A 15,842-nucleotide genomic window follows, 5' to 3' on the forward strand; every position below is an offset into this window, starting at 1 on the left:
ATTAAATATTTTTAGCCATATCATACCAATTTCCTACCAAGTAGAGAAAGAATTCCCTAAAAGACTCCAGCAAAGAATCACTGAAAGTAATCACTAAAACTGGAGATAGTGGGGTTTTTTGTTTGTTTAAAGAATCAAAAACTGAACTATGAAAGGAGAAAAAAGAAGATAACATAAAAATTACAATTGTGACAAAAGAGCCTAGTAGATTTTCTAAAATAAACAGTTTCTGAATGAATGGAAGCATAATCATAAATGAACCTCCAGCTTTTAATTTAAAGGAGGCCATTACACATTTGATCACAGATTAGTTTTCAAAAAATATTTTAAAGATGCCACCGGAATAAAGATATTCCCTAGAATAGGTCAAGAGCAATTGAAAATATGCAAGAGATTAAATGGAAAAAAATCACATTAGCTTTAAGAGTGAGTACCAAAAATTTTAAATAAAGGAAGACAGGCAACACAAAAAGATGTGAGAAGAAGAAGTGTATGATTCAATGGGAAGGCACTAATGACAAGCAGAAAAAGTAGACTCCATTTCTTATAAATGACCATTTCTTTTTTTTTTTGGTTTTTCGAGACAGGGTTTCTCTGTGTAGCTTTGCGCCTGTCCTGGAACTCGCTTTGGAAACCAGGCTGGCCTCGAACTCACAGAGATCCGCCTGGCTCTGCCTCCCGAGTGCTGGGATTAAAGGCGTGCGCCACCACCGCCCGGCTTAAATGACCATTTCTACAAAAACTATTTTGATTTACTTTGATACATACATGAAATTTAACAAATACTGAACTTCAAGGCTGGGAAGGGACACAAACCCAAAAAGTCCCTCTTCTTCTATGAGCCAGAATTGTGTGAACCACTGACGTAACAGTTGCTAAAGATTTAATCTTAGAATGAGCTATTAATTAACAACCTTAACAGTAGGTCACTCTAAGAATTAGAGGAAGAAACTATAAAATGCTGCCATTTTGTTTTGTTATTTTTAAATATACTGTCATTAGCATATCTGCGGTCGTATATTATGAAGCAATTCTGGGCTTATTATCTTAATAGGACTTAAGAGGAATTCCTGTATCTAAAGTGTATGAGGTTTCACTGAGCATAGAATGGCATCTGTCTTCAAACCACCATGCATGTTGCTGCTTCTTTCCAGTGTCCTTCCTAAATGAGCTGTACATATTGCATTCACCCTCCAACACTCACCTCCAACATCATCACCAGAAGGCTTCAATGGTGGTGCCAAATTTACTAAATCTCACCTTCTGATCTATACCTTGAGTATAAATTATGTAAATGAGACTGTGATTCTTCACTTCTATCTACCCTACTAAATAGACTGAGATCCCATGGAAGAGGTAGAAAGAACAATAACCTTTGTATACCTAGTACCTACTGACTGGTATACAAGAGGCTAGCTCTATGTATACATGGATTGAAGTGTAAACCTGTAAAGGGCGTCTAGGTTAAGGGAATAACGACTTCAACACAGTCTTCATTTGTATAATAAATTATTACATACCACAAAATTAAGTTTAAGGTGCATGGGCATATATAATTTGATACATTCGGATGCCCAAAAGCCAGACACAGAACGGTGTCTATCTTAACACCACTGTGCATGTTGCTACTTCTTTCCAGTGGCCTCCCTAACTGAAAAGATATATAAAATTATTTCTATACAGCCCAACTCTGGAGATACGTGGGGATGGGTCCAACCACTAAGAATGACAGGAATAATAGGCCTAAATTACTGTGGTGATCTGAATATTATTCCATATATAGAAAAATGATAGCTCGGAGCCAGAGAGATGGCTCGGAGGTTAAGAGCACTGGCTGTTTTTCCAGGTCCTGAGTTCAATTTCCATCAACCACAGAGTGACTTACAACCATCTGTGATGAGATCTGGTGCCCTCTTCTGGTGTGCAAGCATACATGCAGGCAGAACACTGTACACATAATAAATAAATAATTTTTTTAAAAAAAAGACAGGCAGAAAGAAAAAAGATAGCCTTAACTACTTTAATCAAATTTGGCTTTATTAAAATAACAAATGAGAATTGGCAGATTAACTACGTTTGACAACCTTGATTCTGGTATGTAATAGTCAAAAAGAGGAACCATCCATAGTCTCTATAAAAGCTTAATGATAAAGAGTTCACAATTGTCTATTTCTTTAAAAAGAGAAAAAAAAATGTGTAAAATAGAAAATTAATAGCCCACAAGGCAGATCAATTACGTTTGACAACTTTGATTCTGGTATGTAATAGTTAAAAAGAGGAACCATCTAATGGGCTAAAGTCTCTACATTAGTTTAATGATAAAGAGTTCACAATTGTCTATTTCTTTAAAAAGAGAAAAAAAATGTGTAAAATAGATATAAAATTAATAGCCCACAAATGTCAGAAGCCAAAGAAAATGCACCTGGGCATCTGAATTAGAAGTTGGGAGCAAATTCTATCCTGTATGTCTTCATTGAGCTTCTTTTATGGTATACCAACAAATAGCAACCAAAAGGTCTATACTGGATGATAGAAGCAACAAGCGTCATATAAAATGTTTTAACCTGGAGAGTTGACTCAGTGGTTAAGAGCACTTACTGCTCTTCCAGAGGACCCAGGTTCAATTCCCAGCACCCACATGGCAGCTCACAACTACCTGCAACTCCATTTCCAGGGGGAGCTGATGCCCTCTTCTGGTCTACACAGGCACTGCAAACGTGTGCACAGATATAATGAAGGCAAAACACCCATTTTTAATATTAGCACTTCTTGAAAGTTTATTTTTACTTTAAAAGGTTCACACATAGTTTTACACTATTATTTTTGTTGTGATTTCAACTTTTTCCTATCACTAAATTAGGTATTTATATTTAAAATGTGAAGATAATGATGCAACCCTCGACCCCCAAGCCAAGATCAAGTAATCATTTCAAGTTCTACATTTAAATTCATGGTTCATACTTGAACAAAACAAGATGCTAGCTTTATAAAAAGATCAAGTGCCAAGTCTTGAACAAGATCTTGACTATATCAAAGCCAAGATTCTGCAACGTAAGACATTTGTGACAAAGGAAAAAGAAGACAGAAGAGTGGGAAAATATAGAGGACCAAGATTCAAACAGAGCAAATAAACTAATACAGCTTTAATGTAAGTTGCCTCATCTGGAAGAACAATCTTTAAGTCAGCAGTCTGCTCAACATCCCCAAGCTGATTAAAATCCATGCTAAACATGCACTTAAAACAGCACTGCTAAATTGTTGAGAAGGGTCAAGAAAACTAAAGTTCATCTAATGTAGTTTCCCTAAAATCCCAAGAATGTAATGTCTCAATTTTGGCTTCCTCCTTTAGTAGCCTGCACACAGTACCCAGACTGTAACAGATTTTTGTAGAAATGTACTAAAAGTAGAAAATTATCAGAGACTACAAAGTATTCTACAAAATGAAGATATGCTAGAAATTGGCATGTTCCTATCAAGTACCCTGACTTAAAAGGATAAATGTGTTAAATGGGTAACAAAATAGAATGAACTATATAAAACTAAATTGAAGGTGAAAAACAAACCACTCTCTTTTCAAGTGATTTGCTCTCCAAAATCAGTCTTAAATTTTAATACTTAAAAATCTGTTTAAGATAAGGAATCACATGATTTACAGCTATCTCTTCACCCTTTCCTAACAATTTTCTAATCAGTTAAAATAGCAACATTCACATTAAAACACCAATTTAAAGTCATTTTTCTCAATTTTACAATCAGACAAGCTGAAGCAATAGCAACAGCCAAAAGCAAAAGCAGAGCATGCAGAGCTCAATGACACTTACCTGCCACTCTTAGATTACACTACAGTAAGTCATGCAACACAGGACAGATACAAGGCAAACTACTTAAAGGTCTGTGAACCCATTATTTGTCTTTTTACTTAAGAGTCAGAATAAAATGAATTCCTGAAATACACAAAATCATTTTACTTTCTTAAATTATATGTAAAGATTAAATAATTTAGGTTCACACTTACCTTTTAATATTATGCCCAAATTACTGAGCTCTGAATAGCCTTCATGAACAGATCCATGTTTAAAAATGTTTTAAATATGCATATGGAGCAAATGAAATCTAGTCCATTTTCTCAATTATAATACATTTTTTCCTCAAATATCATTTTTTTTTTTTTTTGGTTTTTTGAGACAGGGTTTCTCTGTGTAGCTTTGCGCCTTTCCTGGAGCTCACTTGGTAGCCCAGGCTGGCCTCGAACTCACAGAGATCCACCTGGCTCTGCCTCCCGAGTGCTGGGATTAAAGGCGTGCGCCACCAATGCCTGGCCAAATATCATTTTTATAAGTAGATCTTGAGGTAGCGTTTTTTTTTTCCTTTTCAATATTTTCGTGTTTTCATTATCATAGGTCTTCAATAATAACATAATAGCCAATTAAGAGATGAAATCTCTTACAAAATTCAAATAGGTACTTTATTACTGTAATTTACTTTATTGAATCTGATTCAGTTCTAGAAGGCACCAGAAGTTTTACTCAAACAATTCACAGCTCAGTCATGCAAAGCAGTTAAAAAGATGGCAAAGTGGAAACATTCATTAGTGCAAGACAAACGCAGTCTACTGCAGGCAAAGAGAAATAGATATAAAATCATCTTCTCACTTTCAAAATCAAGGAAAAAATTTGGCCCCTGCTCAAGGTCTGTGCATGTCAAAACTTTAAGAAGATTCCCCATGTTAAGGTACCTGTCAAGACAAGAATGAGAAAAGAGAAAATATCCCTTTATAAAAAAGAACAACTGAAATTGACTTAAAGAAAAATAGTAACAGGGAAAATGTTCATTAGGCCATGAATTCATCCTTCAGGTTACCCAGACTGTGCTCTGGCAGACAGCAAACCAGGTTCTCAAGGTGTTGATGTGTAGGACCTAGAGGTGAAATGTGGTTTTTCCTGTACATAATGGCACAACTGTTGCTCTAATTCTTCTCAAAATTCTCCCAAGACAAGTTTCATTAATGGCCTTATAATGAAAAATTCTTTAAGTATTCCAATAGTGCTAGTATTCTGAAAAAGAAATTTCCAATCAAAAATTATTTACATGTCACTTTCTAAGTATAGCAATCAAACAACAATTTATTGCAAGGCCAAATATTAAAAGGATTGGCCAAAGCTCACCTACACATCTCATTTTAAAATGTAAAACTTAACTTCCTACATGTTAATAAATATAGCAGGTATTCCTAACCAAATTTGATTTGTAAAATTTGTGGAAGCTATTTAAAGTATTCATTTTAGATATGCAGCACAGATTTTATTTCTTAAAGCAAATTATTATTGGATGACAAGTGAATAGACTTTGGCATAGTCACTAAAGCATACTATTAGAATATTCATCATAAGGCTACTTGCTTCATGGACTAATGAAAGGACAGCACTGGCTACAGACTCAACATGATTTTAGCAAATGAGAAACTAAAGAATTATACATATGATGGTGATGTTTGCCTATAATTAAGGGAAAAAAAAATCATGCAACCTTTGTTTGATCCCCATGTTTAACAAATATTCTGGCTGGCCTTCACTGTGGTGTGAGTATAATTAATCTTCCACCTTTACCATTATGCACCAGCTGTGAAGGGCTAAGGAGACTTACTTTCAAAGTCCAAGAAAAAATGTGCTGCATTGTGGTCTATGTCCCTGGTTAGCACCTTAATGAGATTACCCATGCCAGCAAACCTAAAAATAAAAATGGCAACATCATTTAGTTCCAATAAAAGGCTGAAGCAGCGGCCTGGGGTTCAGCAAGGCTTGCTTGCTCATAGCTGCCAACAGGTGCAGGTTTACATGGTTCTCACCCTGATAACTTTACAGCTCCTGTCCCCCTGGTTCCACATATGAAAAAGCTAGATAAGCAAGATGGGGAAAAAGATATTTTCACATAGAATTTGCAATATTTACACTTGATTAATATCTATGCTAATGTTCTTTTTAAAAACTTGAGGTACATAATCTAAATCTGAATTAACAGCAAAACTAGTTTTTTTCAAATATGTAACTATCCAGACTATTATTTTTAAATTAATGAAGGTTTTGTCCTTCAAGTTGAATTAAATTCTATTGGAAATACAAAGAAGACAGTATTCAAACCACATTTAACCATTAAATTAAAGAAGGCTATCAATTAATTAACCACTTTAGAAAATTATTGTATAAATCACAATATTTTTTTCTAAGATTCACCAAAATTTTATTATTAACTCTTAACTGAACATTCAGCTATATACATAATCTGTGACTAAAACGTTAACCCAGCAAACACCACATACAGAACCAGCAATTGTCCCAACAATTATTCCAATTATGCAGACAAAATGTAACAATAAAACACTGGCATAAGTCTTGCCCATGGGTTTGCCATGGCTCTGTGAAGGTGAAAGGTAGTGTCAGGAAACCAGGCTCCAACCTGGCAGGTAGAGTAAAACAGGACAGCAAACAGATCACACTGTCAGAACTACTCAGAGCCCCCTTTCCTTCCAACTACAATATTCCTTTTCCTCCACTCAACTGCACAGACAATATTTACAGGAAACAAAAATGAGAAGTAACTATACTTTTATCAGGAAAGAAGATACATTATTTCTAACTCCCATTCAAAAACTGAAAAGAACTGCAACTTTAGTGCCTGTCCTATCTCTTACCTATTCTCAACACTGGGTTGTGTTCCTATCAGCTTCTCAGGAGGAAACAGATATATAGGTGTAACAGTTTCTTATTAGAGGTCAAAGTCAGTAAAACAAAACACATTTTGTATAAAATGTTAAAATATACTAAGTATTAAACTAGGTTCTATTTCTTTCAAATAAAATTCATTCCAAATCATCTCTTCTTACTAGTGTTTGTGTGTATGCATGTGTGTATGTCTATGTGCACATATGCACATGCACATATGTGCATATATGTGAAGACCAAAGGTTGGTGCCAAGTGTCTTCTCCAATGGCTCTCTACCTTTGTTTTGTTTTGTTGAGCCTGGGTCTTCCACTGAACCCAAAGCTCACTATTCAGTAAGGCTGGCTGGCCACTGAGCTCCAAGGACCTACCTGTTCCTACCTCTCCAATACAGGAATTACAAATGCATGCTTTTACAAGCAGCTTTTACATGAATGCTAGGGATTCAAACTTACCCTTACAAGGCAAGCATTTTACCAACTGAACCATATCCCTAACTCTACCTACCTTTTAATTTATACTACTATTTCTATTACACTGAATATCCCATTCAATAATGTTCAGCATTCTGATTTTGTACAATGTTTCATGTAAGTGGATTCAGTGAATTAGAAAGCATTTAATAGCTCACTGTAATTAACTTATACATTGTAAAAAGTTTAATATCAAGCTGTTGGTTTTTTGAGAGAGGGTCTCACTATGTAGTCCAGGATAGCCTTATACTCTAATACCAAGCTTTCATATCCAAGGAAAAGGTAAGCATTTTTCCTAAATCATCAAATCCAAATTATCTCAAGCTGGTTGAGAGGAAGAGGTGGGAGAAGAAGAAAAAGAAGAGGAAAGGGGTGAAAAGTGATTCTGTTCCTTTTAACACAAAATAGCAGTGGTAGTTTAAATGAGACTGTCCCAAGAGGCTTAGATATTTGAATACTTGTTCCTCAGCTGGTGACGCTATTAGGATAGGCTTAGGAGGCATGCCCTTACAAGAGGAAGTATGTTAATGAGTGTGGGCTTTGAGGTTTGAAAAGTCACACATCATTCCCAGTTTATTCTCTCTGCTTCCTAATTCCAATCCAAGATGTGAGCCCTTGGCTACCTGCTCCAGCCTACACTGCCATGCTTCACCTCCCATGATGAACTCTCAACCTTCTAGAACCATAAACCCAAAGGAAAACCTAACTAACACAAAGGTTTTCAACTTATCAAAGGATTTCAAAGTTCTTAGAGTAAAGCCCACCTTTAGCACACTTGTGTCTAGAATGTTGCCAAATATCATTTTAACATCGGTCTTCCTAACACACCACCATCATAGTACAGGAGGGAGAAAGAAGGGAGCAATTCAGTTTCCTTAACTTTTACCTATACATACACCATGCCACCTGCAGGGAAAATGTTTTCCTGTGTCCTCTTCTAAAAATCTGCTCCCGTTTCCAGCCATTACATTCTAATGTTGGGCCTACACTCCTCACCACTGCAACATACCTGGTCTTGACCAATTCATTCCCCAGTGTAATGATGTAGGATTTCTAGCATTTTCATCTCAATATAAATGCTTTGAAAAATGCTTTTCTTATCTGGCACGGTGTTCCCCAACCTTGGCACTACTTGGCTGGGTTTTCATTAGTTACTGAGGGCTATCTCACATGTCAGCATATTTAACAGCATCCTGAGCTTCAACTCACTAGAAACCAGTAGCAAACTGAATGCTCACAAACACACTATGTGGTAATCAAAACTGCCCCCCAAATGCCTTCTCAGGGCAAAATTATCTCTGGGAGAGAATGACTGATCTAGCACAACTGTTGCCCAATGCCCATTCACTATGAATGGCTAATCCACATAATGAGAAGTGTTTCTCAGGAGGCAAAAGTACGCTGGTTGACAACTGCAGCTTTCAGTGTATAATTAAAAATACCAAATTGTCCTCAGAATACCTATCCCCAAGGGACTACTCGATATATTAAAAACAAAACAAAACAAAACAAAACAAAAAAAACTCTTCAAACCTCTGACCCATTCTTGCATGCAAGAAATGACCTTACTCCATTTTTACATGTAATGCAAATGACTCCTGCTTTTAATCCATTATTGAAGGGGTGGAGCCAGTGGATTCCAGGAGCTCGCTGGCCAAACAGTGTAAAAAGAATGGTAAGCTACAGATGATTCCTATGAGTGATCTTGTCAAAAACTAAGGAGGAGAGAGATAAAGGAAGATACTCAATGTCTCCCTGTCTTCCCCATGTGCACACACAGGTATTTCCACCTGGGCACACACACCTGAATACACACGGCACTCTGTGATATCACAAATCTTAACATTGGAATAAGTGTTCTTAGCTGAAATTTCTAGCCCTTCTTTCTTTTTTTTTTTTTTTTTTTTTTTTGGTTTTTCGAGACAGGGTTTCTCTGTGTAGCTTTGTGCCTTTCCTGGAACTCACTTGGTAGCCCAGGCTGGCCTCGAACTCACAGAGATCCGCCTGGCTCTGCCTCCCGAGTGCTGGGATTAAAGGCGTGCGCCACCACCGCCCGGCTCTAGCCCTTCTTTCTAAGTATAGCTATGCTTTAAGGGAAGAAGTTCTCAAGTGAGGTGATGCTGTCCAGGTCCACTTGCTTTATTAGTAACCTCAGGCCCCTCCCTTCGCACCTATTCCTTCAGAACACTGGCTCTGCCAAGCTCAGAACATGCTGTCTGCTCCAGTGCCTCATCATGCTTCCTGTCTTCTTTACAACTTGACTGGTAAGTACCCTGTCTGCCATCAGCCTTCTCTACTTTTTCAGCTCCCACTCTTCCAATCCACCCTACCTGCCTCTAACACCGACCATGACAACGCAGCTGTCCACATCAGAAGCAGCTGTGATGCCGACACTATCGATACACTTTTTTGTCACTGGTGTAATGGACACTTGGCTTACTGCTTACTGCTCCACCATCTTGGTCCTGACACCACTGCTTCTTGCTAGGATTATTAAGGACCCTTAGTGGTCATCCCGCTTCTACTCTTTTCTCCTCTGACAATCTCTTACTAAAGACAAGCTGGTCTTTTAAAAAATACATAAATCAGACTATGTGTTCTTTCTCTTTCTAAAACTACACAATAGCTTCCTGTCAGAACATAAAATCTAAACCCATATCAAGTCTTCTAGAACACTGTGATGGGGGCTGTGGAGATGGCTCAGTGGTAAGAACACTGTTTTCTCTTCCCGAGGACCCAGGTTCAATGCACAGCACCTGGCAGCTCACAACAAAGTACTAAGTGTCCACTGTAGCAGATTAATCTGTCACCATGAATTATAAGCACATGCTAAGATCAAAATTTCTTAATTTTAGTATGGTAAAAGCTGACTTTTAGTTTGGAGAAAACTGACTTTTTATCCCAACTGTCTCACAATGCATGACTTATTTAAAGTAAGTTTACTTGTAAAACTGCGCCCTCCATTGCTTCAGCTACAGGATTCATGCGCTACGTCTGGTATGGTGACATCTAGTGGATACACTTTCAACTTTGTATTTTAAAATGAAGACACTGAATTAACTATATAAATTTACTCCTAAGGATATGAAGTCATGTATAAGAAATACAATAAACTGAGAGATCATTACATGGAAGTAGAAGTGAACCACAGCCATGACATTATATCAGATGTTAATAGCATCTGAGTTTGACGGGGATGGCCTTCAGTCATTAGCGCTAACAATGAATGCAGGTAAGTAATACAAGGATACTCAGAATGCTGTGTCAGAGAAATGCTCAAGATTCCTCTTGAAAAATTATTATCATTAAACAGCTACAGTAGTCAAAATTCACTTTCTTTAACCTAATACTTTCTGAAATTAATAACAGTAATTATTACACTAATTTTATTTCATTCCAAGATCTCAAAAGGGTGGACATTTCATTACTATTCATATCATGAATAATATTCTGTCCTATTTAAGTGTGAAAATGTCACCTTCGGTGTGTTTTTTTTTTTTTAAGTAGCATTCTGCTTTGAATTGTGGTTTCCTTCGTATGTTGTGTTGTCAAATAAATACATGCCAACAGTTTTAATGATAATTAATCTGAAAACACTATTTGAAGATGGCTTTCTTCTAGTATCCATCCCAAAGTTGTACTATACTGATGTAAGAGGAAAGAGCAATGGGAACGCTGCTGATGGAAGTGTAAACTGGTATGGCTACTTTGAGAAGGAATTTGGTGCTCACTATAAAGTTCTATGCTATATGGACCCAAAGAACTATAATACAGCACAAATAAACTAACCCTAGCTACAAATTACTTACTTAGATGAATGAGAAACAACACCATGGAAACTAATCAGCAAATTCCATGTGGAAGCATTAAAAGACATTGTATACAGTAGCTATTTGAGGGGATAAACAGAATACTGGACAACTCAAAAGGTTCCAATAATGTTCTAGTTTTTCAATTACTGGTAGATTCAAGGGATTCTCTTAATTTTTAGATTTATAGTATACAAATAATGTGTGTTTCTTTTGTATTTACAAATAACTACAAACATTTTAAAATGTGGTCAGTCACTACAGGGCACATGGGCTTCACTCATATATGCCTGACCAAAAAGCTTGGATTAGAATTCAGATACCCACTCTATTCCCAACATCTATGCTACAAATCATAGATTATCTATTTTATTCCATTTAGCATTACATAAAGACCCAAATGGTTCTATATGTAGTGTATAATGTCTGATAGTGATGATGGCTAATGAAAATCTAGTATTGCAGAATTCAAGAGACAAAATGAGATACCAGACTGACTGAAATGAGTAAAAGAAACCATGAAAAAAAAGGAGTATCTAGTCCAGTCTCACTACGGTTGATTAAGACTTCCCAGAGAGAATGAGTTTTAATTCTTTGTTTGCTATTTCTTTAAACCAAAAAGTAACTGGGAAAAAAAATACAGCAACATTCATATACTCCACCACTTAGATTGAAGTTGTAGCATAACTTGCATTTTACCATTAAAAACATATGCTTCTTTTTATATTTACAGGCCATCCATCTGTGCTCATGGCACTGAGAATTACTAACTATACTGCCACTATGGCTTTTTTTTTTTTTAAACCACTAGTGTTGACAATCTGTGTATGACATTTCTCCCAAAATTTCTCCTAGCCCAGTTTCTGCTAGGTTATGCCAATGGAAGGCAATGGAGGGTAAAGTGAAGGTGTGTGGGGGGGAATAAATAAAATTCCAAGTTAGGACAAGTTAGCAGTTGCTGAACGGTGGTAATGGGATGATGGCAGTAGACTACAGACTGTCTGTAGTTTTCCTTTTCCTGTAGGTGGAAGCAATACTGAAAACTGAACCTACTAAAAACTGAACCTTGGGCATGCTAGGCAAAATCTCTACCATTGAGTTTTCTCCCCAGTGCACTTGTTAGCTTGAGAGAAAAGGTCTCACTAATTTGCCAAGGGTGGTCTTGAATTTGTGATTCTCCTGCCTCAGCTTCCAAAATAGCTGGGATTAAAGGCCTGTATCACCAGGCTTGGCTTTCTTTTCTTTTCACTACTCTTATTTCATCTGCCTTTCTTTGATTGTTCTACTCTTTGTAATACCTTTATAACCAATCCTCTAACTCATATTCTGCTTTAAATTCCCAGGTTGATCTGTTTTCTTAACTCAATGCTAACTGGTCTACCACCATTTTTCTTTCCAACTGAGTTTTAAAAATTCTAAATATAGAATTCTGCAATATTAGTTTTTGATGCTTACATTCAAGGGAAATCTTCCTCATTTAGTCTCTAACATTTCTTAACTTTGCTCATGTATTGTTTAAGTAACAGCTCAATTTATCACCTTCTCTTTGTGCTCAGTGCTTACTATTTAAGTAGTAATTCTCAGAATTGCCTCAACTATTTTTGGCCTTCAATTCTCTGTGTGGTTGTCAAATTCTACAAAAATTCTAAAATGGGCTGGGCATATATCAGTCAATAAAGTGTTTGCCACACAAGCATGAGGACCTCAGTTGGAACCTGTGGTTGTCTGAATAAGAACAGACCCCATAGACACATTCATTTTAATGCTTAGGGAGTAGCATTAGGAGGGTGGCCTTGTTGGAGGAAGTGTGTCACTGGGGGTGGGCTTTGAGGGTTCAAATGCTCAAGCCAGACCCAGCGTTACTCTCTCTGTCTTCTTGCTGCCCGTCTATCTGGATGTAGAATTCTCAGTTACCTCTCCAGCACCATGTCTGCCTGCATGTTTCCATTACCATGATGATAATGGAAACTTCTGAATGCAAGCAAGCCCCTATTAAATGTTTTCTTTTTTAAGAGTTACCATAAGACATCAACTAAGATAGATCCCCAGAACCCATGTACAAAAGCTGGGCACAGTAGAGAAAGGCAGATCTGTGGGACTCACTGGCTGGCCAGTACAGCCTACACCAAGCTCCAGGCCAATGAGATCCTGTTCCAAAATTCAAAGTGGATGGCATCTGAATAGCACCGTCTGAAGGTAAGCTCTGGTCTCTGTGTATGCCTATATGAACACGTACCCACACATACTGACAAAGTCACCCTTTTTACCCCCACTCCTATAAAATCATAGAGACTGTGACTTACATTCAATACATACTTCACTGAGGCAGAACTGTCATCTTACAGTATCAACCACACTGTCACTTAATCTATGGATATAGTAAATTATCTGAATTCATTTTCTACTGCTAAACCGTTTTTGAATTCTCTAGGACGAAATTATTTTTAAAGTGTCTATGGTGTACATTCATTGTTCTTTATTCTGTTCTGCTTGCCGTCAGACAGGGTCTCACTAGATAGACCAAGCTGGCCTCTAACTCAGGATCCTCCTCCCTTCGTCTCCCGAGGGGTGAGATAGTAAGTGGGAATTATCATGCCTGGCTCTGGATTTGAATTCCTAATATTCTACTTTAGATTATAAGTAAGACTGGTCTATAAATTCTCTCTCTGCACTTAAATGGCATTTTTATCAGGACTATTTTATATATAAACTCTTTTTATCCTTCAGAGTAGTTTATAAAGTACAAAACATGTTAGTTCCAGCTGACTCAAGCTGGTGGGAGCTCATAGACTCTGGCCTGTCAGTTTGGGAACATGCATGGGAACGAACTAGGACCTCTGAATGTGGGTGACAGTTATGTGACTAGATCTGTTTGGGGAGCTCCTAGCAGTGGGACCAGGACTTATCCCGAGTGCATGAAATGTCTTTTTTGAACACATTCCCTAGGGTGGGATACCATGCTCAGCCTTGACAACAAGGGGGGTGGGGTCGGTCCTGCCTCAACTTAGTATGTCAGACTTTGTTGACTCCCCAAAGGAGGCCTTACCCTCTCTGAGGAGTGGATGGGGGTGGAAGTGGGATTGGGGGAGGTGGAGGGAAGGGAAAGGGGAGGGAGGGTGAACTGAGATTGATATGTAAAATGAAAAAAAAAAAAAACTTTTTTTAAATAAATAAATTTTTAAAAATGTTAGCTCCTCAATGCAAGTCACAGCAAAATTGGCCATAACTGCCCAAGTATTCATCCTTTTCATGTTTCAAATTACTATACAGCAGACATACTCTCATACAGCCAATTTCAATAAATATTTTTGAATTCATAAGCTCTTTGATGCGTATGTCAAGAAAACTTTATCATCAAAAAAGCAAACACCTTAAGAAAAACAAGAAAATACCTAAATGACAGTCATTCCATAAAACAAGGTGCAAATTTATAAGTTAGGAGTAAGCTTATAGATTGTGTTGCCTATAGAATTATAATTCAAAAATAAACTCCACAAAGAGTAAGGGAATCAAGAGTGAGGCTGGAAGGCAAATGTTTATTGCTAAGACACTAAGCTGACATAGACAGCAACATGTCCCCATGAAGTTCTTTACCATCACTGAACTCATCGTCTTCACTAATGTTTGCAAACATCAGAGCAAGGGCCTAAATCCTTACCACTAACGTAATCAAAAATAGCATTATGTTTTAGTTTTTGCATGAATAAGGGTTACAAAGATACTACAATTCCACACTATGCTCTGACTTCTTCAGAAAAAAGAGGGAGGAGCTAGAAATCTGCCCAAAATTCCTAAGTAGGAATCAAAGTCCAGTACTAGTGATCTCACTAGGGCTGAAACACTGACTTTTACATTTGTGTTTCCACTGTCTTCTCACAATTCCAGTTAAAAGATAAAGTATTCTCCTAAGTCAGATGTCCCTTATTTTCTATGTGGACCAAGGGTCCTTATATTTCTCCTATAACATTCAAGTAGGTATCCAGCTACTGCTTAAGTATCTTTCTTTGTAGATCTTAAATTTTAGATTTTAGCCAGTTTTTAGGGGGGAAAAATACAGCCTTTCATTGAATACACATTATAACATAAAGGCTGGCCACAAGAATCATGAAATCTGTATACTGAGCTGAAATCCCTCAAGTATTAATTTCTCTCTATTTGTTACAATTCTCAGAGGCCACCCATAACCAAATATAAATAATTCTCCTAACTACTGAACAGTCTTAAAGTATCTTCAAATATGTGAAAAAGAAGTTGAAAGACTGTTACCCATTAGATTATTACACATTTACTCACAGGGGTAAAACTTCTAAATGTCTCCTAACTAGTAATTCTGAGGGTTGGCTTTTGAAAGAACAGAGCTTGTATGTTTAGAGGACACTTACCATAAAGAGCTTCTTTATACTGCAGACTAAAGGAACAATGGAAGTCCACCTTTCCAAGGTGTGACTGTTAACTGTTTTACCAAAGGGCCCTACAGATGACACAGGTACTTTATCTACTAAATGCTAGTATAATGAATGAAACTCAAAAATAATTGAGAAAAAAAACCTTCAGTAGAAAGATGTTTTGCAAGAATGACTGTTACAGGACACAGGTGCTCAAAAGTCCTTAAATAGTACTCGGAGGTCTTTTCTAGATCTAGCATAATCAAGGAAGTTCGCACAGTGAAACTGTTTCCTCTGTTCTTACAGTTAAAGCTTAAAAATCATTCTCCTATATATAACTCCTCCAGGCTCATCATAATTAAACAAAATACAAAAACAAAAAGTCCACCTATTTTTCTCTGCTTGGTAATATAATCTTTTACATATGTACCTGAGTAATCTTTTATGCTTATGAATCA

The 15,842-nt window shown here is 37.0% G+C and overlaps 1 protein-coding gene across 13 annotated transcripts in view; it reads right to left on the bottom strand.

Annotated features, from left to right (window-relative positions):
* Cyrib (CYFIP related Rac1 interactor B) overlaps positions 1 to 15,842 on the bottom strand; it is a 138,979-nt gene that overhangs the window by 24,408 nt on the left and 98,729 nt on the right. For 6 of the 13 annotated variants that reach the window (XM_076555959.1, XM_076555960.1, XM_076555961.1 and 3 more), the window contains one exon: positions 4,653 to 4,735. The exons of 3 other annotated variants lie outside the window; for them this stretch is intronic. In XM_076555959.1, the coding sequence (XP_076412074.1) occupies positions 4,653 to 4,725 (73 nt within the window). In that variant the 5' untranslated portion in view covers positions 4,726 to 4,735. Of the gene's footprint in view, positions 1 to 4,652; positions 4,736 to 5,643; positions 5,727 to 15,842 lie in introns of all 13 variants that reach the window. 4 more of the 13 variants (XM_076555963.1, XM_042265310.2, XM_076555964.1 and 1 more) reach the window with 2 other exon arrangements.

This window comes from Peromyscus maniculatus, chromosome 20, assembly GCF_049852395.1.
Source record: "Peromyscus maniculatus bairdii isolate BWxNUB_F1_BW_parent chromosome 20, HU_Pman_BW_mat_3.1, whole genome shotgun sequence".
Classification (NCBI taxonomy): domain Eukaryota; kingdom Metazoa; phylum Chordata; class Mammalia; order Rodentia; family Cricetidae; genus Peromyscus; species Peromyscus maniculatus.